Raw genomic sequence first — 23,893 nt, 5'->3', positions numbered from 1 at the left:
GGTCTCACGCCTCCGGTGGCTGTACGTCCCCCGCTGGCGCAGGGCAGTGAGATCCCTCTGGCCTCCCTTCCCCAGCACTCGTACACCCCGTCTGTGGCTGATGGAGAAGCTAAAACCACTGTGTCCTCCGCATCCCCTCTCCTCCCTGCCCTCCAGTTCTGGGAATCCACGTCCCTCTCCTCCCTGGACACGTCGGGCATCGGCTCGGGCTCCAGCAGTGCCTCGTCCTCCTCTGTCTCCTCCACGCCGGTGACGGCCTCCCGCACCCACAAGCGCTCCGTCTCCGGCATCTCCAGCTACTCGTCCCTGTCGCTGCCCCTCTACAACCAGCAGGTCGACGACTGCTGCATCATCCGCGTCAGCCTGGCTGTGGACAACGGCAACATGTACAAGAGCATCCTGGTTAGCAGCGGGCACCCGTGGGGAATTTGGGCAGGGGGGGCTCACCACGCTTGGATGCAGGCATGTCCCACACTGGGAGGAGACGGAGGCGGGAGGTTTTGCAGCATTTTGTCCTCTCTTCGGTTAATAATGCTGTGTGCCTGCAGGTGACGAGCCAGGATAAGACCCCAGTCGTTATTCGCAAGGCCATGGCCAAACACAACTTGGACGGGGACCGGCCTGAAGACTATGAGCTCGTTCAGATCATCTCGGAGGAGAGAGGTGTGTACTGGGGTGTGGGAGGTTTTCCAGGCCCTGGCTGTGTCCCCAGCTGACCACACCTCAGCCTGGGGGGCATGGGTGGGAGCAGGGCTGGGAGGCGGCAGCAGGTGGGTGCCAGCACCCAGGGACTGCTCGCAGCCCCTTTCAGGGGTGCCCAACTGACCCCTGTCCTTGGACGCTTCCAGAGCTGAAAATCCCCGACAACGCCAATGTCTTCTACGCCATGAACTCGGCCGCCAACTACGACTTTGTGCTGAAGAAGCGGGGTTTCTCCAAGGGGGTGAAGATCAAGCACGGCTCCAGCTCCACCCTGCCCAGGATGAAGCAGAAAGGCCTGAAGATCGCCAAAGGCATCTTCTAGCCTCAGCCCCACTGCCACCCCTCACCGACGGGGCCTTGGGGGCAGGCTGCTCCGAGCCCAGCTGCGGCTGGTCCCCGTGCCGCCGGCACGGCGAGGAGCGAGCCTCGCCCGCACCGAGAGCCAGGGCGCTTTGGCAACCGGTGGCCTCCGCCTCTCTCTGCACAAGCTCCCGTTTCAATCAGGTCTTTTTTTTTTTTTCTACACAGGAAGGCAGCGGGGGGAATCTCTCTGTCTCTCTGTTTTATTATTTTTATTTTTAAAACCTTCCACGGTGCACCACTCGTCCAGCCGCCGGCCTGCCCAGAGCAGGAGCCCGCCTCTCTGCCGTAGGTGCCTTGTGTCCGCGCGAGCCGGGGAGCGGAGGCCTGCAGAGGGGCCGTTTGCAAGGAGCGGCGGGCGAGACGCTGCTACGGGAGCTTCCCGGCGCTGGTTTTTACCTCCACGTCCTTACCCTGGGAGAAGCCGCGGACGAGGAGGCACGCTGGAAGGGATGCAGCCCCGCGCCGGTGCTGGGAGCCCCGAGAAGGGCTGCGTGCGTGCCGCGATGGAGCGGGCGCCTCGTGCTCTCGATGACTGGAAGCCTTCGCGTGGTCTCGCTCCTCTCCCCGATCCAGCTGGACTTCGCCAGCCAAACCTGCACCAAAGATCAAATGCCAGTGTCTCTTCTGCAGGCAGGGGAAGCTTTGCGCGCCTCCCCGTGCCCCCAGAGCTGCCAGCCTAGCGAGGAAGAGGAGAGTGAATTTCTGTCCGAAATTGTGTAAATAGAGACCCTGGGTCTGCGCAGGTGGGTGACGAGGCGAGACGGAGCTTGGGGTGCTCCGAGTACCCCGGTGCCGCCGCCTGCCCCCCAGAAAGTGCCACTCACCTTGGGCTTTAACCAGACTTTTTCAAACACTGACCGTGGGAGAAGCAGCAATGAGACTTCTTTTGTATAAAACGAAAATGTTTACTTTTTTTTTTTCAATATTTATTGGTTGTAAATAGAAGAGATGAACTTGTACATTTTACTAACCCAGCCTCGCCCTGCCCTGCAGCCCAGTCCCTCTCCTCTCCCCCCCTGGTATTTTCAGCTGCTAGAAGCAGCAGGGTTGCTCTGCCACGCTCTAAGGCACAGACCGCTCTGGCCTCCCTCTCTCCCTTGTTTCTTTACCACTAGTTGATCGAGCAGGGGCGGAGATGCTTATTTTATTGACTGTAGGAAACACTAACCAAAGGGGGGACTTTTATTCTTTCTATTTTATTATTTTTTATTTTTTTTTTACTTTTTCTTTGCTCCTGGACCTGCTGGGCCATCTCGTTTAAGCACTTCCTCCCACCCCACCCTCTCTTTCCTGTCTGTCTGTGCTGCCGGGCAGGGGCGATGCGTTCCCTGGCTCCAGGAGAGGGCCCTGGGCCGCAGCGATGCTGCGCTCTCACACTCGGCGGACCAGGGCTGGTGGCAGGAGGTGGTGGGACCTGTGGCACCGGGTGGGGAGAGGCCGCTTGCTTGTTGACCAGCGGGGCTGGCACCAGCTCTGCCAGCCCCACGTCCCCTTAGGGTGGCATGTCCTGGCCCACCGTGCCCACGCTGCACATGATGGGAGCCCCTGGCACCCTGACGCGGAGGCTGCCTGTTTTCCCCCCCTGCCTGGAGCCTGGTACCAGCACCCTGGGGCCTCCCCTCGGCCCCGCGCCGCTCTGTGCCTGCCAGCTCCTGCCCACCCCGCTGTCACCATCCCCCTCCCCTCCTGCCGGTGTCCCCTGGCAGCTCAGCGTCACCGGAGGGACTGGCTGTACCATATGTATTTTGTACCACTTCAATGAAGGAGCACACTGCCCAGTGTGACTTGTACACAGCAATGTAATTAGTCTTTGCAATAAAATACCGATGCTCAAACGTCCCTGCCCCAAGGCAGGGGTTGTCCTGTCTTCCTTCCCAAAATGCTGGCCCGTTCCTGGAGAAAGGGGAAACGGATCTGACCATGGATGAGGTGGTGACTGAGCCTGTGGTTGTACCATGCAGTACGTGAGTTGAGCTTTGTTTTGGGCTTGAATGAAGAAACAAGGCTTTTTTTGTTTGCAGATCTAGTTCCTGCTTTCAAGTAACCCTGTTCATTTGAATCTCAGTTGTTGGGCCTGGTACATTTTCTGGTAGCATAAATGTGACATCTAATTTACTGGTTTTACTTCTTTTCATATTAGCAATGGTTTTAAGAGCAAATGGAGCGGTTGGTCCTTATGTTGTGGAGATAGTGGTCTGTTTTGGTTTGAGGTATCATTCCTTTGGTGTTCAAAGGTTCCTTTCCTAGCATGGCCAGCATGTTTATTTTCTATTTTATAATTGCACAGACTGCGGTGGAGATTGCTTGGATAGTGTAATGGCTCTGAGTGGGGGTATTATAGATACAGTTCCAATGCACAGAATTGCTCTGTGTCTTTTGCTACATAGATTACTTTAAAGCTGAGTTTTTGAAAACTAAAGGATTGTATTGTGCAGGCAGGGCTGGTAATGTCATTACCTACTAAGGCAGAATTAAGCATCCATGTAATGCAGTCTTCTGCAGTCTTCTCAGACAGAAGAATTTCAGAAACAGATGGAAAATGAGTAAACTCTGGCCTGTTGTTGATAGAAAGCTTGGCTTCAGGTGTTTTTCCTAGCATTTTATTCTTGGTGCCTGCTAACACCTGAGAACAGGTAGGTGTTCTTACCTGGAAGTAGAGTGCCCACAGCATCTCTCCTTTTTTCCTAGTTCTCTGCTTGCAGTGTACTGAGAAGGATAAATCTGTTGCACAGCCACTCGTGCCTCTGGCCTTGCGCATTGCCAGCACCTACACTTTACCACGGCTGGTTCTCCCCAGGCAGAACAATACACAGCCCCCCTTACAAAGTCATAAAGCTATAAGAAATGCCTCTGTACTTAACTGTTGTAGCCCATGCTACAGAGGTAGCAGTACAAGGCAAAGCACAGGATTTCCCAGCGAGCTATAGTGGAGCAGCCAGTCCTCATATATCTGATGTTAGAATATATATACCTATATGCATTAGAGCACGTTATCAACCACTAATGATAAACCTTCCACTTGTAACACACTGAGCAATGAACAAGACCCAGGAAATGCCAGCAGATCTTTAATGTCTGTGACTGCACAGTAACAATCCAGCCAGTGATAGCAGACTAACGGCCAGAGTGGGCAACCTCTGTGAGCCTGAAGCTCTGCCACATTGCCTTCTTCTTGCAGTCCTTGTTAACTTCTGGCAAAATCAAAATGGAATTGAGAAGTGTGTTAGCTAGTAAGGACAACATACGCTACATCCAACAGAAGGGAATAATTCACTGCCAGGAAGTGTTTTTGTCCTGCTGGCTTTATTTCCAAGATCACCGGCTCAGCTTGATGCTGAAGTCATTGCACAGAATTTTAATTCACCTTACACGAAGGAAAGAGCAGCACCCTGCCTTTATGGACTCGAGTAACATTGGAGTGCTTTACCTCAGCACCTCCTCGGGCAGTTTTTCTATTTCCCACACGGCCATCAACCCAGACAAGGTGTACTTCTCATACATGGAGAGATTTAAGAATGCAACTTCTCCTGCTTTCAGGTGTCATTTCCAGATGGTTTGGATTCTTGTCTCTCTTCTTGGCAACCTGTTGAGATGCTACATTAAATGCCATTTGGAGCCCGGCAAGAAATCTATATCCCCTGTCGATGTTTTGAGGGCTTATTATCCAGCAATTATGAAAATGTGGGCAGTGGCTCCTGAACATCCAAAATGACAGCCATCAGCAGGTACCACAGTCAGTACAGGTAGGTAGCTGGCAACTTAGTGCAAGATCTGCTTTCCCACATCCTGTGTATGGTTGCTGAGCCCTCAGCACTCAAGGAACAAGAGCCAAGAATATTCTGTCCAACAGCAGCAAGACTACTCACCGAGTTCACACATAGTCCAGAATTTCTGTTTCCATTTCATTTTCACTCCCGTCAGAAGGCTTGAAGTCCTCTTCCTCCTCCTCTTCATCATCCTCATCCTCTCCAGACTCATATGCCAGCTGCTCTTTGCCATCTTCATTGCTTGTTGTACTTGAGAAAAGAGCTTAATTGGGAAGAAAGAGAGGAAGATACTCTGATGCATCTCTCAGTGCAATGTGGGGGAATATGCAGTAGAGTTCATAAAACAGAGAAAGGCAGAAGCCTGAGGATCACAGCTAAGGTTGCACATCTTAATAGAATTTTTAAAAAAGAAAAGGAAAAAAACCAATGTTCTCACACCCTCGGAATGATCTTAGAACAGCAGCAGATCTGCAGTGTCATGTCTCATCTCCTATCTGATTCCGAGCTAATTCACTGGGATATTGATTTGGCCCAGCATCATGCAAAAATAATTTCCTCGCTTCTTGTTTGTAAGATATATGCCATCAATAAAAAGGAAATAAATCTTAATGTCACTAAGAGATGCATCAGTAAGGATGATATCTTGGCTATCGCTGGGCAAAGACATTTAAAACCTGAAAGCTGCGATACAGGAAAGATTAAAAAGAAATCCTTTACTCTTGGCTATTCCTGCAACCCACATTCACACGCAGGACAACAGCTGCAGCTCATGCACTGTGATGCACTAAAGCCCAGGGAGCACCAGGTGTAAAAGAGCACTTAATTCTGCACGGAGGCAGCAAATATAGCAACACTGCTTCCCCAGCATTGATGGCAATATCCTGATTCGGTACACAACATCTCAACGTCATCAGGTAGGTAGTAATACACTGCTCGGCACTCTGAGGTTCAGAAACGTCCTTACCAGGTCTAGTGGATCTGATGATCTGCTTTATCATCACGGACATGGTATCGCGCAGATCATCGCTAGTCTTCGGAAGGCACCACCCATCCCGCTCTGTGCATTCTGTCTCTGTACCATCATTCCGATGGATGATTTTCTGTAAGCTAAAAAGGAGTAAAAAGGGGGTGAAATGTTAGCCTTCTACAGTCTGATGCAGGCTTCAAATACGACAGACTGTGGCTTACTTCAGTTTCATTGAGCTGGACTAGCATATTTGGTTATTCACCTAGCTGTCATAGGGGAAAGGAAGTCTGTGTGAAAAGTCTGTTCTATTTTTATTAAGAAGCTAAACACTTCTTTTGTTGCTGGTCAAGGAGAGCAAGTATAATGGACTGGATATAAACAACAGGCTTTGAAATGTAGTTCTAACAGATGACTCGGCTGAAAGTGTGCCATACCTTTCCACATTCAAGTCACAGAGTTGGTAGAACATCTGCCGATAAGGGGGTAAGGCTCCTTCTCGGAAAATGTAGATGGATTCCTAAGAAGAGCGAAGACAGAAAGGATTTAATGCGCGTTTTGTGGTGTAATGGGGCAACCCTGGCACAAGGCATTTCCTACACACCCCTGTTCCAAGGCAATATCCAAGCTGCAGCTCTAGCTGTAACTTGTTGCTGCATAACAGTGGATCAGAGGTGTTGTTCGAGCAAAAAGGAGGGAAAAAACAGACTCCTGTTTAAATATTTATTTTGCCTTGCTGGATTCTGCAAGATGATAAACACATGGCAATGCTTTGCACTTTGCTGCCCATCAAGTTCTCCAATTTTATAAACTGAAACAAAATACTTATCATGTTTAAGACTAGGGGTAAGAGTACAATTCCCATCTTGCAGCATGTAAGAAATATATTCGGTGAACAGCAGATGAAGTTCTGGAGTGAGGTGTTCAACTAGCAGCTTCCCAGGTAAACTTGTAACCATCAACTCATTCAGGTCTCGAAGAGAAATCTGTGCCCCTAATGACTTATAAAGTAGGAAACATTCCCTTTTTGCGATACTATTTCAAGATTCTGGTAAAAGAGTAATGCTTACCTTCAGTTTATACCTGCTGGAGGCAGACTTTTTTGCACTGGATGCACCAGCAGTACCAAGTCCCTGCTTCAGATCGTGCACGCTGACTGTATGACTTACTGAAAAGCAACAGAGGCATGATTAGGGACATATTTCACTGTGGCATTGTACTGTTTCTTCTGTATGTTAGTGCTGATCAGCAAAAACCAGACCAACCCAGCAACTGAACTGCTGATTCTTCAGAGATATTACTGGACAGCAAATCAGTCACAGGAAAGGTGGCGAGTTTGGCTGTGTTCCTTCCACAGCACATTCGTTAACAATTTTAATCTTTTCTACTTTTCTTTGACAAAAAAAAGAAACACAAAAACCAATCAACTCCCCCCCTAATCTGTGCTGCACAATCACCAAACACAAGTGAATGTTGAGTTCTCACAATGTTGCTTACAGAACTCTCTTCTCTCTGGCTCAGCCAGACACGTATCAAAGACTCTCCCAACACTGCCCAGCAGGAGGCTCTTCTATTGGTTTTAACAACAGCACAATATTACAAATAGGGAGGGAGTTCCAATTTTGGCTCAGCCGGAACGCAGGAAGACTTTTTACCACCTGAGACTAAGACGGAGTAAACCAAAGAAAGAGCAGAGCCAGACATCCCTTCTGCTGCCACAGCATACCTGGCTTTTTGACAGTGATGGGCAGACTGTAGTTGTATGTGCTGCGTTTTGCTTTCACTGGCATATCATTAGGTGCGTAACCTGGAGGTGAAAGAAGAAAACCAATAATGAACTGAAGGCAAGCATTCTGCAGAGTATCACTAGCTCAGTAATAGACGTGCTGGACTAGTGTGTGAAATGATCTTTGGGATATGCTGAATTTGCGAGATGGGGAGAGGAGAGGTGTCACATAAACAAAAACCCTTTTGGTTGGACAGAGGGATCTATAAGATCCGATCATAATGACTGGATGTCGGCTCTCTTGTGGACATATTACATGACCGCAGAAAGTCCTTTCCCTCAACTTGCCCTCTACAAAATCACAGCGCAAGGGAACCTTCGTTCTAAAGCCTAAGACCAGGTGCCTTGCACAAACGTTGAGTTCACTGAGGGAAAGCTACCATGGAAGTAACAGAATCTACTGCTCAGCGTCTCCCTTGAGGAACAGTGAAGATGGGCTGCTGACACACGCTCGGGCTTTGAATGCACATGGAGATGGAAAGTCAGCCAGCTGTTCCTGGGGTTTGGAATGTGCCAAATGAGGGTAGAAATACCACATGGTATAAAATTAAGTTTTAAAGGAGTTTATGGAAGAACTACTGGAATCAATGAACTTAAAAAGGTGTCTTCTTCATCAAAGCAGTTACAGCAAAAAAGTCTGAAAACAAATGAAAAGAACTACAAGCAAAGAGGGTCTCTGGGGGTTGGGCCCTTTTACCGTATTTCATTCCACAGCGAATTCGGAAGTCCAGTACTTGATAAATCTTTGCTTCAGGGTGTTTTCTGGGGTCATACCCAAACCTAACCCATAAGCTCCTCCAGGGACCTGTTAGCTGTGTAAACATACAGGGGTAGATGGTTACAAAAAGTAGTTGTGTTGCAGAGACTCTTAGAAAATTCTAGTAGTTTCCTGCATTGTCCAAATATTTCCTTTACTAACTCCTTCCTCACTTTTCACAACCAGTACTTACATACTGAAACATGGGCAATCGATGCACTGAAGGCGAAATATTTCTGTGCCTTTAAAAATCGACTTGCAAGATCACAAGAAAATCTGTCTGGAAAAAAATCCGATACCATTGCCACATGGACAATCAATTTGAATGTGTGACCAAATTGTAAAGCAGACTAGAATCAATGGAGCTAACAGTTATTGAATCATCTACAGTTGTAACTTTTATTCAGTAGGAAAGTTTGCCTTCCCTTTTTCTCTTTACGTGAGGTAAAGGTACTCAGGTACTTAGTAGTGGGACCTCAGAACCTGCAGAGAGCCAGGAACATCCAGGTGATCCACCCCTGCACCACCTCCTAGCAGCATCAGCCAGGACCAAGGGCAGATTCCTCAGACTTACCATGTAATAGGCCAGATACGGCAACAGGAGTTTCAGCTTGTCTGGGTGGATGTTGACATTGGCTTTTACTGCATTCCGGGACCAGACTGGGCGGATTTCAAAGAGCTAAAACAATACATCATCATTTCAGGTATGTGCCCCTCGCTCGCTTTCCTGACATGACATTGTCATGCCTTGACAAATATGTATCATATCCGTCATTTACAAGGGGAACTGCAGCTGTTCAGGATGCCAAATATTCTGGTATCCCTGTCAGAATAGCCAGTACAACCCCACTTGTCTGATAGATAACAGAAAAAGCAGATGCATAGTTGGCTACAGTCACAAAGGATAGCTGGTATCAACTGAGAATTGAACCCAAAAGCCTGGCTTCAGAAGCCTGGTGTAATTGGATGGGCCCGTATCTTGAATGAGGTTAAACAGGAAATTTCACATCACAGAAAACGTTCAGAGAAGCCGACAAGTAGTTGTGATCCCAACAATTTTTCTGGGAAGTCAAAGAAAATGGCTGCATGCAGTCTTTTCAAGCACAGCATGCAAGTGTAGAGTGCTCAGCCCAGCTCAGGGACGTGGCACGTACCTTCCTCAGCTCTTCCTCCACCTTTCTATCCACAGCATTGGTGCACACTTTCTTCCAGGTCTGTACAGCAGCATCCAGGGGTTTTGTTGGGACTTCTTCCTCATCAAAGTTCAAAAAGATAGCGTTGTGTGGGCGACGGGCCCTGCTGAGGCCAATGAGGTTCTCACCAGACACCTGGGGATTGTTGTACCCATCCCTAGGAAGGAAACAAGGCAAAGGACTGTGTTTACTTCCTGCCTATGACACACGCAGACATGGCTTTCAAGGGAACACATGAAAATGAAGTATGATTTTTTGATTTTTTGATGTGAAGGGATACAGCCGTGTAAGGAGTGGGTCTTATTTTGTCCCCAGCATAGGCCCAGGGAGCATACTGGTAACTGTAAAGGACTCACCGCTGAGGAAAGGTCATTTCAAGTTTTAAAAACAAGCGGCCAAACTACCTCTAGTTGCCTGTTGAAGGAGATCCCCCGTACTGTGTGAGAGAAACCCCTCAAGCAGTTGATTACTAATTTGCACAAAATGTATGTGCTTCAGAACAGGCTTCCCGCTCTGCCTCTGCTCTCCTGGAGTTACTGGGTATCAGTAGAGGACATCGACAAAGTAAAATGGAAACACAGGTATTAAGATAAGTTTGCTTTGCTAAGTGTTAATGAAGGACTACAGTGAGAAATCGAAAGATGTTTCTTGTGGGAGACCTTGCAGATTGTTCTCCTGGCAAAAGTAACCAGGGGCCAGCAGGCAACAGGCCCGGTGAATGTGGTCACAGGACACATGGCATTGACTCAACATACTCTGCACTCAGCTGCAGCCCCCTGGAAGCAGGCAGAAAGACACGCTCATGCATCCTACACTGCATGTCCTGTCCTGCGGGGAGCAGTCATCTTCTATTGAAGCATTCAGCAGCTGATATTGATGAAATAGATGAACAATACATTTAATGCTGCCATGATGCTTCAAGAGCACGGTTCCTATAACAACACTGAAGTCAGAATGCATTGGATGCATCTTCATGTGATGGAAAATGAAACCTGAACTTGAAAACTTGTCTGTTGTAAGCGTATATCAATGCAACAAAATGTTTCACGTTCCTTTCCTTCCAAGAACCAACGCGGACTATTTACTATATCAGGAGAAAAGGCACTAACCGGTGTTGGGTATCTGGTCGATAAAAATAGTCAACAGGAGTGTCTAAACGTGAGAAAATTGGTGGAGGGATGTAGAGAGGCAATTCTCTATTGAAAAATTCTTCCTTCTCTGGTTTGAGCATTAGGACTTTGTCATACATGGAGGTTTGTTTGCCATCAGGCCCAGAGTGCATTGCCAGGTACTGGAAATCAGACATTCCTGTGAGAAGGAGACGTTAAAACATTGTGAAATCATGGTGAAGATAATACTTCTCCCAACACTCAGCTTTCAGGAGCAGTTGTCTGATAAGTCCATGCAAAGGTTTATACAGAAAGGAGGCTGTAACAACAGACGACTTGCTTTTCTTTGCAGTCTTGAATTCTTCAAGTGAAACATTTCCCTTTCCCATCAGCCCTTCCCATCAATCCTTAAGCTTTGCGGACCCAAACACAAGTATTACCTTGGAATTTGTAAACAGTGGTGACAATCCCAACAATTTCCATTTCAAACCGGACTTCTGGCTGGACTGGCTCTTCCGTGTCCACCTGCGTCTTATTCCTCCTGGTCCTCCTCCTCACCCTGAGCAGCATGGTGGAGGTGGGGAAGCGATTGGCGCACACGGGGTGGCAGTAGGGGTCCTTGGGGCGGAAACACAGCTCCAGCCTTTTGGCAGGGTCGGCGTAGATCTGTGTCGGAGAGGACAGCGGCAGTCTCTCTTAGCACGGCGCCAGGGCTGGCGGCTCCCTGCAGCACCTCGGGGGCACCCTTGGGTGCTCCGACCCCATCTGACACCTCCCATCCCACCTCCCTCCCCCGGCTGCGGCCCAGGCGAGCAGCATCACCCCGACACCTCGAGAAAAACCATCCCTCAGCCCCAGCAGCCCACAGATGAGGGGATCCCAATAGGGGGACCCCAGCGGGGGGATCCCAACGCGAGCCCCCCCCTCACCCCACCCTACCCACAGCCTGGACCGCGCTCCCCGCTCCCCAGCGGCCCCTCACCCGCGACACCCCTTCCTCTCCTCCCAGCGTCCGCAGCACGGCTCCGACATCCCGCACCAGCCCCGGGTACTCCACGGACACCATGCGCGGCGTGCGGGGCAGCTGCACCACGGCCGAGCCCCGCTCCCCCCAGCACCGCCCGGCCGCCGCCATCGCCCCGGCAGCCGCCCGGCAGCCGCCCGGCGCCGCCCCGCGGGCTCAGCGCGATGGTTCCGCACCTCCGAGGTTCCTACCCGCCTCGGTCACAGCCCTGGCTGGGTCCCGGGAGCCGAAGCCGGCCGCGAGGCCGTTTGCAGCCCCCCCGAGAGAGCCCCCGAGAGCCTGCAGGGGTGCAGGCTGCGGGGCGTGGCGCTGTGGAGGCCGTCGCCTCCATGCTGGTTGATGCTCGCCTGAGCAGGAGCCGCGGTGCGCCCAGGTGGCTGGTGTCAGGAATTGTGCGGCCAGCAGGGCCAGGGAGGCGATGTCCCCCTGTGCTCTGCTCTGCTGAGGCCGCACCTCGGGCGCTGGGTTCAGCTCTGGGCCCCTCACGACAAGGAGGACATCCAGAGCAGGGCTGTGAAGCTGGTGAGGGGTCTGGGACGCAAGTCCTGTGAGGGGCGGCTGAGGGAGCTGGGGGTGTTGGACCTGGAGAGGAGGAAGCATCCCACATCCAGCTCTGCCTCCTGGGCGTCCTATAGCCAGTGCTTCCCCCTGTGCATCCCACACCCAGCGCTCCCCCCGTGCCTCCATCCCCTGGCAATGGGCCGCTCTCGCACTGCCCCTCGGCGGGCACTGCCCGCACTGCAGCGGCTCCAGGCCGGGCAGGCCGGGAGGGCTGGGAGCAATTCTCCTTGCCCTGCTTCGCCCCGGCCTCTGGGGCCTTCTTTTCCGAGGGAGAGCGATCAACACATGGTAAGCAGGCGGCGAGAAGGTGCCGGTGTGGGGCAGGGTTGGTGTCACCCACAGTGGTGTGAAGTCGGGAATAATTCCAGGCACAAATCCTGGGTGACAAATCCTGATCCTCGTCTTCCTTCCTGAGCTGTAGCCCCGCAGCCTGGCCTTTGCCAAGCAGCCCTGTGGCCAGAAACCCATGCAGGATAAATTCCCCCTTGCTTGCTTGGTTTTTAATAGCGAACTGGGCACCGATTCACTAAGAGGTTTGTGTTGCATCTATTACAACTGCAGTTAGCTCTGAGTTCTTTGTTATTAGTGTGGCTGATTGTAAGGTGGCAGCATCCAAAGGCTCAGATCAGCATTGGGTCCGTCCTGCTACAGATCACGCAGGCAACCAGGAAAACCAATTCCCGAGCCAAAAAGCTGGCAGAGCAGACCAAGCTATGGCACTGATGCCTCAGCAGCTTAACCGAGCTATTGCTGTGTCAGGGGAAAATGCTTTGCCCAGAGGCTGGATGTTGCTCCCTGCCTGACTGTCATGCTAGAGACAAAAGCATGTCACGACAAAGACATGGAGAAGCCAAAATCGCTCAGTCACAAGCAAGCCTTTAATGAACTAAGTCTGTCTTTACAAGGTGTTTTTCCTTTGTTTCTCAGCAGCTCCACAGTTTACTGGGTGGTGGCAACCTGCGGCAGTTTCAGATAGACGGCGTTCCAGTAGTTCACGAATGGGGATCTCAGGTTCTGCTTCACGGAATCGTAGTTTAAGTTGCTGTTGATATCCAGGTAGTAACCGCCCTCAGTGGTGTAGGGCAGCCAGGTAACGGGCACCTCTGAATACCCTGTGTTGGGATCACTGGGAAAAAAGAAATAGACGTTCTGTTTTATGAGGGCAGCTTGTGGATGTAGCAAGGCTTGTGTTGTCTGGGGATCCTGCCTGTGCTCACGGGAGGCTTTAAGTGAGTGCAAGAAAAGAGTTTGACATTGAGACAAGTGATAGCGCTTCTGCCTCCTCGGAGCAAGTTGTCAACATGCATTCTCCTCCTTTGGTCCCCCCAGTATCAGTCCTGGCTGCACGCAGCAGCTTAACTACTGTCTGAACTCCAGGGTTCAGAAACAAGCTTCAACATTAAGTTTGAGCAGAGATCACAGGTTCTGAAAATGCTTCTGCTGTCCCCGGGTGTTCTCTGGATGAGGAGAGCTCAGAGCAAACTCCACCACTGGGAGACATAGAACCAGATTTGAGATGGAAGCACAGACAGAGAGCACCCTGCTTTTGAGAATTGCTTCTGAAAAGTTAATGGGCAAAAGCAGGAGGTTGAAGTGCTGTAGCAAGCCCCACGCGTGGAACCAGAATCACTTACCCTGTCCTGGCAAAATTGGTCCAATAAGCAATCATGGCAGCTGAGAGAGTCCTGTGCTTGGGCAGGTAGCCTAGAGGGGTGGCAAAGGGTTTCCCAAACACGTACTGCAGGTCATCAGCGTGGTCTGCTCCTACCCAGCTTGGGTAGATGGGCATCCGAGATGGCTCGGAGAACACATAGCTGTATGTCTTGCCACGCCTGGGGAAATAAAATAAAGGGGTGCAGATTCATAACTGTGCTCCAAACATCAGCAGAGCCAGACCCTGAGCCTTGTAAGATGCTCATGTGTTTGGAATTGTCTAAGATTTGCTTTCAGGAGAAAACTTTCTATCTAGTAATTTTTAGCTTCCACTTCTGACTGTCACTCTAACCCTCCTATCATCCAGCTGGTGTGTCTCATGGATTTGAACAGTGCCAGGATGAAGCTGGGTGTTTTGGAGATGCAAAAACTTGTTTCAATGGTAATTTAAAACTCTTTCTCAGCATGACTCCCTTATAGCATTAGAGAAGTAACGTTTGTACGAGCCACATGTAGGTGGCTCCTTCAATTTCAGCCCTCTTAAACAGCTCCTCAGCCCCTTGTGCTGGGAGTGCAGCATCTCAGGCCGCCCCCCCCCCCAGGCTTTGGGCTGCTGCCATCACCGAGCTGCTCACCGGGCATTCCGCAGGTGCAGGTTCAGTGTCCACTGCGTGGGAATCAGGAAAATGTAGTCAGTACTCAGGTCCACCACTGTCCTCTTCATGACTTCCTGATCTGGGTTGTTACCCCACAGCTCTGTGTAGATATCGTACGTGAGCTTGGCTCCTCTTTCCCCCCTGTCCGCAGTAAGTCCTTTGACCAAGTCATAGACGTCGCTTCTGAAAAGACAAGATTTCCACCCATTATGGACCAGCAGCTTGAAGCGTGGTGTGGGAACTGATCCCAGCTCCCTTTGACGTTCACAACCAACCCTGTGGTCAGCAGCTGTTTGGTGGAATAAAAGCCAGGGATTTCAGTGCAGCTCTTAGATGGGGGGCACGTGCTCCACAACTTTCTCAGCAGAGCAGCTTGAGGCCAAATGGGACACAAGCTCCTTTAGTCGGTAAGCACCCAGAATCTGTTTTCTGTACCTGCTCTGCACAGAAGAACAGCAGGGCTGCCAAGCCTATCGCTTAATACCACTGAGTTCAGGAGCACCTTAGAGATATTTGGGGAGGCTTCCCCACTATCAAGTCCTTTCTCGTGAAGACTCTGGACTTGGCAACATATCTGTTAGACACCCCAGCTTGGAGTGACATCCTGTTTTGAAGCTAGTGCTTTCTCCAGTCAGGACTAAGTCCTCGGTGTGGGAGGGATAATTAAAGTTGAAGTTCCTTTCGGTAAGGGTTTTAAGAAAGTCCTTTTCTTACGCAGTGATTTTCACCAGCGGGCTGTTGATAGCAGGTATATCGATGCCAGCAAAGAAGTGTCCGTCCATGTCGTTGACCCCAGCGATGTAGTCGATGTCAGCAGCGTTGGCAAAGAGTTTCTCTGGCACGTCTGGGAGGAAGTCTCCATCGATGACAGGCGTGATGGCAAGTGTATGAACCAGGGGACCTGCAGCAGGAGACAAAACCAGAATGTGTTAGGAGCACAGCAAGGCAGATGTGTGGCCTGGCATACCCCATTGCTTGAGGAATTGTAGAAAGAACAGGCTGAGGGGAAGGAGAGCTTGGGGGGTGACTTCAGCATGGGTAGGATGTCACCGTGGAGCAGGGTGACCGCAGGATCATGTTCAGTAAACCCCTTCCTGGAGGTGGAGGAGAAAAGCAAGAGATTTGCCTACCAGCTGCTGGCAGGCAACATCAACAATTCCTTTCCTTCTTTCCCCAGTCCGCTCCCCAGAGCCAAAGGTTGGGAAGAGCAGAACTTCTCCTCCCCAGCCCATCTGGCTGGTCTGCCTCACACCCGTGCAGCAGCACAGCAGCGGCTCAGCCACTCTCTGCTCTGAGCAGGGCTGAGCGCTGGGGCTGCTTGCTAGGACCACAAGTAATAGCCCCCAGCAAGCGGAGGGAGTTTCTTGGGAAGGAAACTGCCACAGGCAGCAGAAGTGCAAATGTTCTCCACCTGCTGTGAGCCCAGCAGACCCTACGCTGCACCCAGTGGCTCGAGGGAAAGTAGGAGGGTGTGCGGTCAATTATTTTGTTGTTTTTAAGGTGTGTTCTGGAATTGCTGCTTTCACAAAACAGAAAGTGCAGACCAGAAGCTACCTGTTTTGGCACCAAGGCATGACCCTCGGACAACTGCTCTGCCACTGCTGCCGCTGCACACCCAACAGCATTCATTCAGCGCAGCGTGCACCTGCCTGGGGAAGGGTGACTGTGAAATCTGTCATTGTTGTCCCCCTTGAAGGACCCAAGCACTGCTTAACTACTCCTGGCAACCACGCCAGTGCCCCCTCGAAGGCACAGGGAGCCTCTTGTGTGCGGAGGACCCAGCGCGGGCTGCGGGACTTACTGGCCAGGTTGACGAGCTGCTGCTTGTAGGCCAGTGTCACAGCTTTGGGGTCGCTGGCACGCAGGCAGTTGGCCAGGGCTTTGGTGTCGCTTGTGGGGCAGCCCACTTGTTGTCCAACCTGCACAAGGAGAGAAAGAAGAACCTCATGGCATTACCCTCAGAAGCCAGGCTTCATTCCCAGCTCCCTAGAGAAGAGGTTGGTGTTAATCTCAAAGAACGCATGTTTGGCGGCATGGCTCCTCCGGGTCCCTTGCTTTTTATGCTCTTCTCTATGAAATGCCTTTTTTGTTCCCTCAAGCAAGACTTCAGCTTCAGGATTGCTGCCCAGCATGGCACAGCTGTGATCCAGCCAGCCCAGGTAGGTGTGTGGGGTCCCCAACTGTCCCATGTGCCAGCTGGGGTCCCAACCCGCACGTTACCTTTTTAGCCCAGTAGAGTGGGTCCTTCTGGATGGCCCAGCTGCACAGGCTGACGCCGCTCTGGCTGATGGCTCTCTTGAACAGGCCTGCATTCTTTGGGGACAGTATCTGCAGCACGAAATAGAAACAGTCGATTTCAGTAATGAATTCCTGAAGAGATGATTGCCTGCCAGAGCTGGCTGATCCCCCACACAGCTTGTGCACAAGGCCAGGGAAGCTGCCAGCTCTCGTGATACTGAACAGGCTCAGTAGTTAAAAGGTGATATGGTGAAAAGGGGAGAAGAGGAGCAGGGGGACGTGGCAAGTAACAGCTGTTTCACCAGAGATCCCCAAAGTGAGGACGCATTCCTGCGGTGGGGCAGCTGCTTAAAGTGAAGAAGGAGGAGTAGCTACACAACAAGGAGGCTGAGCCCTGCTGTCCCCAGGCAGGAGAGGATGCTGATCAGGTGGAGGAAAGCCACGGAGTGCCGAAGGGACTGGCTTTCCCATTTACAGGAAAGAGAAGTGGCTGCAGCGGAGGCTGACAAGGATAACAGACCTGCAGGGAGACACTGGTGGCACCGGCTGACTCTCCGAAGATGGTGATGTTGTCTGGGTCACCCCCGAAGGCCTTGATATTCCTCTTCACCCAGGCAATAGCCATGTGCTGGTCCTTCAGCCCATAGTTCCCTGAGCAACGGAGCGCACCCGCCGTTGAGTCAGGGCACAGCCAAAGCCGATAAGTTGGGGTCCTGTGGCAGGATCCCCTAAAAGAGAGCAGCTCGGGTACCTGGCATGTTTGAGTCTCCAGTGCTCAGGAAGCCCAGGGGCCCCACGCGGTAGTTCAGGGTCACCACAATCACGTTGCCCCGCACTGCGATCTCCTCGCCGTCATAGAGGTAATTGTTACGGAAATTGGTTCCCTCCGCCTCTCCGATAAGGAAGGCGCCGCCGTAGATCCACACCATCACTGGCAAGTTGGTCGAGACTGGGAGAGGAGGAGGACAAGCAGTGTGAACCACGACGTAGCCAGAGGGTGCTGCCCGTCACCATGCCTGTTTGCTAAGCACTGCTCCACTTGGGCATTACAGACCTCCTGGGGCTGGTGCAAACGCCCCTTCCTTCATTGTCACCTCACCCTCACCACAGGCAAAGTATTCCCAGGACAGTAAATATGTGTGGACCACAAAAAGCGGCTGAGAATCTCCTCCCCAGGTCTCCGCCAAGCACATACCCTCTTTCTTCCCTTGAGGGATCCAGATGTTCAGGTAGAGGCAGTCCTCTTTCCCTCGGACATCATTTTGCTCAAGTGTCGTCTGCATGCAGCAGTTTTGGAACTCTGTTGCCTTCAGCGTTCCTGGGAGGAGAGAGAGAACACACCAGGTCCTAGTTAGAGGTGCCAGCTCTGTCTTTTGGTTGCAAGCTGTCCGTCCATCCTTCCTCCTCTCCGTAAGTCCAGCACAGAGGCAGCAAAGCCTCCCCAGCCACCGTGACTGGCCCGAGGGAGTGACAACGGGGTACCCTTTCCTGTGTGAACTGGCTCTGGACAGCCAGGGCACGAGAAGGAGAGATTCAGGTGCCATGCTTTGGATTTGTTACTTCAGGTGGTCACTTGGGAGCACTTGGATGCAGACTCTCATACCTGCCCTGAGACTCAGCTTTTGCTTGGCATTGCATAGGGCACTGTTAGTGCAGTACCTTCTACCTATCTATAATGGACGGAAGAGACAAAAGTTGGAAACAAAAACCCAAAGGCATTCCAAAGCTGGATCTTACCTTGCCATCCAGGATGAGGTTTGGGGTCTTCCAGAATGTTTGGGGGGGCAGCAAAGGGGATCCCTCTGAAGATGTCGATGTAGTTCCCGAAGAGTCCCAGCTGTTTATTCTCGCCTTCCACGAAACCTCCCTCGGTGCGCACCACACCCAGCTAAATGTGGCACCGTTGAGAAGAGGGGAAAGTAAATCCATTGCAGTCCTTCGTGATGCCAGCAACCACAGCGTACCCTGGCTGGAGGGTCCCCCCACGGGGGGCTAACTCGCAGCCTCCCTTCACCAACCATCCCTTTGGTTCCTTGTGGAAAGCCCACGGGTTGCTGGAGACGTGCCCGTGCAGATGTCCAGCACGCTGCCCGTTGGAGCAGGCAGGCAGCAGCAATTTCCCTGCTCTTCCATGCACACACCACAGAAGGTGAGAACCTGCAGCCTGAAGATGTAAACCAGGCCAGAGCTGCTACAGAACCGTGCAGAGAACTTTTAGAAGAATGTCACTGAGAGCCTTTGCCATGTTTAGGGCAGGAAAATACCATGCCATTGCTGTCACTGTTTGGGCTTCAGGGTAGACATAGCAGGATTTTGCTCATTCAGGCAGGAACAGGCAAAAAGTTTTCCAAGTTATAAGAAATGCCTCTGTACTTACCGTTGCAGCCCATGCTACCCCAAGGTAGCAGCACAAGGCAAGACACAGGATCTCCCAGCGAGGCATGGTGCGTGCACCCGAGGAGCCGGTCCCCAGCCAGAGGCTGACGGCTGTATATATAGCTACGAGTGCGGCTATGTGTCAATGCCGTGACCCAGTTTCTATTCTAAGTTGCAGGAGCCCCGGCACACTTGTCCTTCAGTAGGCTGAGGCCAAGCCATGGCTGAGGTAGACTGGTGTCACGGTGTGAGAGCCCTGCAGATGTTGCCTTTGTGGGATGAAGGTCAAATGTAAGGCAATATCTCAATCTAACAAAAAACAGGGAACATAATGCTGAAGCCTTGAGAAGCCTCACACAAGTGCAGGAGATTGAAATTATATTAAACCGTGCACTAGAGCGTATTACCAACCACTAATGATAAACCTTCCACTTGTAACACACTGAGCAATGAACAAGACCCAGGAAATGCCAGCAGATCTTTAATGTCTGTGACTGCACGGTAACAATCCAGCCAGTGATAGCAGACTAACGGGCAGAGTGGGCAACCTCTGTGAGCCTGAAGCTCTGCCACATTGCCTTCTTCTTGCAGTCCTTGTTAACTTCTGGCGAAGTCAAAATGGAATTGAGAAGCGTGTTAGCTAGTAAGGACAACATACGCTACATCCAACAGAAGGGAGTAATTCACTGCCAGGAAGTGTTTTTGTCCTGCTGGCTTTATTTCCAAGATCACCGGCTCGGCTTGATGCTGAAGTCATTGCACAGAATTTTAATTCACCTTGGATAAGGAAAAGCGCATTTTTCTGTTTTCCACATGTCCATCAACCCAGACAAGGTGTACTTCTCATAGATGGAGAGATTTGAGAATGCAATTTTGTCTATTTTCAGGTGTGTTTCCACCTGATTTTGATTCTGGTCTCTACTGTGTGTTTGACTGAGCTGCAAAGCAGACAGGAACCGATGGAGCTAACAGTTACTGAACCATCCAGGGTTGTAGCTTCTGTTCAACAGCAAAGTTTGCCTTCCCTTTTTCTCTTTACATGAAGCTCAGGTACTTAGTGGTGGGACCTCAGAACCTGCAGAGAGCCAGGAACATCCAGGTGACCCATCCCTGCACCACCTCCTAGCAGCATCAGCCAGGACCAAGGGCAGATTCCTCAGACTTACCATGTAATAGGCCAGATACGGCAACAGGAGTTTCAGCTTGTCTGGGTGGATGTTGACATTGGCTTTTACTGCATTCCGGGACCAGACTGGGCGGACTTCAAAGAGCTAAAACAATACATCATCATTTCAGGTACGTGCCCCTCACTCGCTTTCCTGACATGACATTGTCATGCCTTGACAAATATGTATCATATCCGTCATTTACAAGGGGAACTGCAGCTGTTCAGGATGCCAAATATTCTGGTATCCCTGTCAGAATAGCCAGTACAACCCCACTTGTCTGATAGATAACAGAAAAAGCAGATGCATAGTTGGCTACAGTCACAAAGGATAGCTGGTATCAACTGAGAATTGAACCCAAAAGCCTGGCTTCAGAAGCCTGGTGTAATTGGATGGGCCCATATCTTGAATGAGGTTAAACAGGAAATTTCACATCACAGAAAACGTTCAGAGAAGCCGACAAGTAGTTGTGATCCCAACAATTTTTCTGGGAAGTCAAAGAAAATGGCTGCATGCAGTCTTTTCAAGCACAGCATGCAAGTGTAGAGTGCTCAGCCCAGCTCAGGGACGTGGCACGTACCTTCCTCAGCTCTTCCTCCACCTTTCTATCCACAGCATTGGTGCACACTTTCTTCCAGGTCTGTACAGCAGCATCCAGGGGTTTTGTTGGGACTTCTTCCTCATCAAAGTTCAAAAAGATAGCGTTGTGTGGGCGACGGGCCCTGCTGAGGCCAATGAGGTTCTCACCAGACACCTGGGGATTGTTGTACCCATCCCTAGGAAGGAAACAAGGCAAAGGACTGTGTTTACTTCCTGCCTATGACACACGCAGACATGGCTTTCAAGGGAACACATGAAAATGAAGTATGATTTTTTGATTTTTGATGTGAAGGGATACAGCCGTGTAAGGAGTGGGTCTTATTTTGTCCCCAGCATAGGCCCAGGGAGCATACTGGTAACTGTAAAGGACTCACCGCTGAGGAAAGGTCATTTCAAGTTTTAAAAACAAGCGGCCAAACTACCTCTAGTTGCCTGTTGAAGGAGATCCCCCGTACTGTGTGAGAGAAACCCCTCAAGCAGTTGATTACTAATTTGCACAAAATGTATGTGCTTCAGAACAGGCTTCCCGCTCTGCCTCTGCTCTCCTGGAGTTACTGGGTATCAGTAGAGGACATCGACAAAGTAAAATGGAAACACAGGTAATAAGATAAGTTTGCTTTGCTAAGTGTTAATGAAGGACTACAGTGAGAAATCGAAAGATGTTTCTTGTGGGAGACCTTGCAGATTGTTCTCCTGGCAAAAGTAACCAGGGGCCAGCAGGCAACAGGCCCGGTGAATGTGGTCACAGGACACATGGCATTGACTCAACATACTCTGCACTCAGCTGCAGCCCCCTGGAAGCAGGCAGAAAGACACTCTCATGCATCCTACACCGCATGTCGTGTCCTGCGGGGAGCAGTCATCTTCTATTGAAGCATTCAGCAGCTGATATTGATGAAATAGATGAACAATACATTTAATGCTGCCGTGATGCTTCAAGAGCACAGTTCCTGTAACAACACTGAAGTCAGAATGCATTGGATGCATCTTCATGTGATGAAAAATGAAACCTGAACTTGAAAACTTGTCTGTTGTAAGCGTATATCAATGCAACAAAATGTTTCACGTTCCTTTCCTTCCAAGAACCAACGCGGACTATTTACTATATCAGGAGAAAAGGCACTAACCGGTGTTGGGTATCTGGTCGATAAAAATAGTCAACAGGAGTGTCTAAACGTGAGAAAATTGGTGGAGGGATGTAGAGAGGCAATTCTCTATTGAAAAATTCTTCCTTCTCTGGTTTGAGCATTAGGACTTTGTCATACATGGAGGTTTGTTTGCCATCAGGCCCAGAGTGCATTGCCAGGTACTGGAAATCAGACATTCCTGTGAGAAGGAGACGTTAAAACATTGTGAAATCATGGTGAAGATAATACTTCTCTCAACACTCAGCTTTCAGGAGCAGTTGTCTGATAAGTCCATGCAAAGGTTTATACAGAAAGGAGGCTGTAACAACAGACGACTTGCTTTTCTTTGCAGTCTTGAATTCTTCAAGTGAAACATTTCCCTTTCCCATCAGCCCTTCCCATCAATCCTTAAGCTTTGGGGACCCACACACAAGTATTACCTTGGAATTTGTAAACAGTGGTGACGATCCCAACAATTTCCATTTCAAACCGGACTTCTGGCTGGACTGGCTCTTCCGCGTCCACCTGCGTCTTATTCCTCCTGGTCCTCCTCCTCACCCTGAGCAGCATGGTGGAGGTGGGGAAGCGATTGGCGCACACGGGGTGGCAGTAGGGGTCCTTGGGGCGGAAACACAGCTCCAGCCTTTTGGCAGGGTCGGCGTAGATCTGCGTCGGAGAGGACAGGGGCAGTCTCTGTTAGCACGGCGCCAGGGCTGGCGGCTCCCTGCAGCACCTCGGGGGCACCCTTGGGTGCTCCGACCCCATCTGACACCTCCCATCCCACCTCCCTCCCCCGGCTGCGGCCCAGGCGAGCAGCATCACCCCGACACCTCGAGAAAAACCATCCCTCAGCCCCAGCAGCCCACAGATGAGGGGATCCCAATAGGGGGACCCCAGCGGGGGGATCCCAACGCGAGCCCCCCCCTCACCCCACCCTACCCACAGCCTGGACCGCGCTCCCCGCTCCCCAGCGGCCCCTCACCCGCGACACCCCTTCCTCTCCTCCCAGCGTCCGCAGCACGGCTCCGACATCCCGCACCAGCCCCGGGTACTCCACGGACACCATGCGCGGCGTGCGGGGCAGCTGCACCACGGCCGAGCCCCGCTCCCCCCAGCACCGCCCGGCCGCCGCCATCGCCCCGGCAGCCGCCCGGCAGCCGCCCGGCGCCGCCCCGCGGGCTCAGCGCGATGGTTCCGCACCTCCGAGGTTCCTACCCGCCTCGGTCACAGCCCTGGCTGGGTCCCGGGAGCCGAAGCCGGCCGCGAGGCCGTTTGCAGCCCCCCCGAGAGAGCCCCTGAGAGCCTGCAGGGGTGCAGGCTGCGGGGCGTGGCGCTGTGGAGGCCGTCGCCTCCATGCTGGTTGATGCTCGCCTGAGCATGAGCCGCGGTGCGCCCAGGTGGCTGGTGTCAGGAATTGTGCGGCCAGCAGGGCCAGGGAGGCGATGTCCCCCTGTGCTCTGCTCTGCTGAGGCCGCACCTCGGGCGCTGGGTTCAGCTCTGGGCCCCTCACGACAAGGAGGACATCCAGAGCAGGGCTGTGAAGCTGGTGAGGGGCCTGGGACGCAAGTCCTGTGAGGAGCGGCTGAGGGAGCTGGGGGCGTTTGACCTGGAGAGGAGGAAGCATCCCACATCCAGCTCTGCCTCCTGGGCGTCCTATAGCCAGTGCTTCCCCCTGTGCATCCCACACCCAGCGCTCCCCCCGTGCCTCCATCCCCTGGCAATGGGCCGCTCTCGCACTGCCCCTCGGCGGGCACTGCCCGCACTGCAGCGGCTCCAGGCCGGGCAGGCCGGGAGGGCTGGGAGCAATTCTCCTTGCCCTGCTTCGCCCCGGCCTCTGGGGCCTTCTTTTCC

At 51.7% G+C, this 23,893-nt stretch overlaps 4 protein-coding genes across 18 annotated transcripts in view; 1 reads left to right on the top strand and 3 right to left on the bottom strand.

Annotated features, from left to right (window-relative positions):
• Positions 1 to 2,900, top strand: part of RALGDS (ral guanine nucleotide dissociation stimulator) — a 48,703-nt gene extending 45,803 nt beyond the window's left edge. For 4 of the 6 annotated variants that reach the window (XM_083807392.1, XM_083807391.1, XM_083807390.1 and 1 more), the window contains exons 16-18: positions 76 to 402; positions 549 to 663; positions 849 to 2,900. In XM_083807392.1, the coding sequence (XP_083663518.1) occupies positions 76 to 402; positions 549 to 663; positions 849 to 1,024 (618 nt within the window). In that variant the 3' untranslated portion in view covers positions 1,025 to 2,900. The remainder of the gene's footprint in view (positions 1 to 75; positions 403 to 548; positions 664 to 848) is intronic. The other 2 variants (XM_083807393.1, XM_083807389.1) reach the window with 1 other exon arrangement.
• Positions 1,260 to 12,006, bottom strand: GTF3C5 (general transcription factor IIIC subunit 5). Of its 9 annotated transcripts, none has more exons than XM_083807408.1 (12): positions 11,624 to 11,817; positions 11,082 to 11,307; positions 10,642 to 10,840; positions 9,494 to 9,689; positions 8,914 to 9,018; positions 8,280 to 8,394; positions 7,523 to 7,603; positions 6,867 to 6,964; positions 6,234 to 6,316; positions 5,797 to 5,939; positions 4,932 to 5,094; positions 1,260 to 4,648 (listed from the first exon to the last, which is right to left on the bottom strand). In XM_083807408.1, exons 1-11 carry the CDS (start codon positions 11,774 to 11,776, stop codon positions 4,937 to 4,939), a joined length of 1,557 nt encoding a protein of 518 aa, XP_083663534.1. In that variant the 5' UTR covers positions 11,777 to 11,817; the 3' UTR covers positions 1,260 to 4,648; positions 4,932 to 4,936. The 9 variants fall into 9 exon arrangements, with proteins under 9 accessions (XP_083663534.1, XP_083663535.1, XP_083663536.1 ...); XM_083807409.1 differs by having other exon boundaries at positions 1,260 to 1,658; XM_083807410.1 differs by lacking the exon at positions 11,624 to 11,817 and adding an exon at positions 11,857 to 12,006 and having other exon boundaries at positions 1,260 to 5,094; positions 11,082 to 11,200.
• A 1,078-nt stretch (positions 12,007 to 13,084) lies between these two features.
• On the bottom strand, positions 13,085 to 19,477 carry LOC310884896 (bile salt-activated lipase-like). The gene is made up of 11 exons (XM_083807405.1): positions 19,151 to 19,477; positions 18,511 to 18,661; positions 17,969 to 18,091; positions 17,525 to 17,722; positions 17,294 to 17,424; positions 16,756 to 16,863; positions 16,337 to 16,454; positions 15,250 to 15,436; positions 14,515 to 14,718; positions 13,861 to 14,058; positions 13,085 to 13,352 (listed from the first exon to the last, which is right to left on the bottom strand). The coding sequence occupies exons 1-11, from the start codon at positions 19,214 to 19,216 to the stop codon at positions 13,166 to 13,168; spliced, it is 1,671 nt and encodes a 556-aa protein (XP_083663531.1). The 5' UTR covers positions 19,217 to 19,477; the 3' UTR covers positions 13,085 to 13,165.
• A 137-nt stretch (positions 19,478 to 19,614) lies between these two features.
• On the bottom strand, positions 19,615 to 23,673 carry LOC310884901 (general transcription factor 3C polypeptide 5-like; the record flags this gene model as incomplete). Of its 2 annotated transcripts, none has more annotated exons than XM_083807430.1 (6): positions 19,615 to 20,224; positions 20,316 to 20,420; positions 20,896 to 21,091; positions 22,043 to 22,241; positions 22,483 to 22,601; positions 23,258 to 23,673. In XM_083807430.1, 6 exons carry the CDS (start codon positions 23,671 to 23,673, stop codon positions 20,204 to 20,206), a joined length of 1,056 nt encoding a protein of 351 aa, XP_083663556.1. In that variant the 3' UTR covers positions 19,615 to 20,203. The 2 variants fall into 2 exon arrangements, with proteins under 2 accessions (XP_083663556.1, XP_083663557.1); XM_083807431.1 differs by having other exon boundaries at positions 23,243 to 23,410.
• Between the last annotated feature and the right edge of the window lie 220 nt (positions 23,674 to 23,893).

Source organism: Anser anser (genome assembly GCF_964211835.1).
Source record: "Anser anser genome assembly, chromosome: 21".
Classification (NCBI taxonomy): domain Eukaryota; kingdom Metazoa; phylum Chordata; class Aves; order Anseriformes; family Anatidae; genus Anser; species Anser anser.
The sequence above is the reverse complement of the archived record's forward strand: the minus strand, read 5'-3'. Positions and strand labels throughout refer to the sequence as shown.

Coding starts and splice junctions, on each gene's coding strand:
- LOC310884896 (XM_083807405.1), bottom strand. CDS start 19,216: ATGCCTCGCTGGGAGATCCTGTGTCTTGCCTTGTGCTGCTACCTTGGG. Junction 17,723..17,968: donor CCCTCAAGGGAAGAAAGAGG/GTATGTGCTTGG, acceptor CTCCTCTCCCAG/TCTCGACCAACTTGCCAGTG. Junction 16,864..17,293: donor CCACCAGTGTCTCCCTGCAG/GTCTGTTATCCT, acceptor TTCGTGCTGCAG/ATACTGTCCCCAAAGAATGC.
- GTF3C5 (XM_083807407.1), bottom strand. CDS start 11,776: ATGGCGGCGGCCGGGCGGTGCTGGGGGGAGCGGGGCTCGGCCGTGGTG. Junction 9,690..10,641: donor CGACCAGATACCCAACACCG/GTTAGTGCCTTT, acceptor TTTCCTTCCTAG/GGATGGGTACAACAATCCCC. Junction 5,940..6,233: donor TGTGACTTGAATGTGGAAAG/GTATGGCACACT, acceptor ACTCCTTTTTAG/CTTACAGAAAATCATCCATC.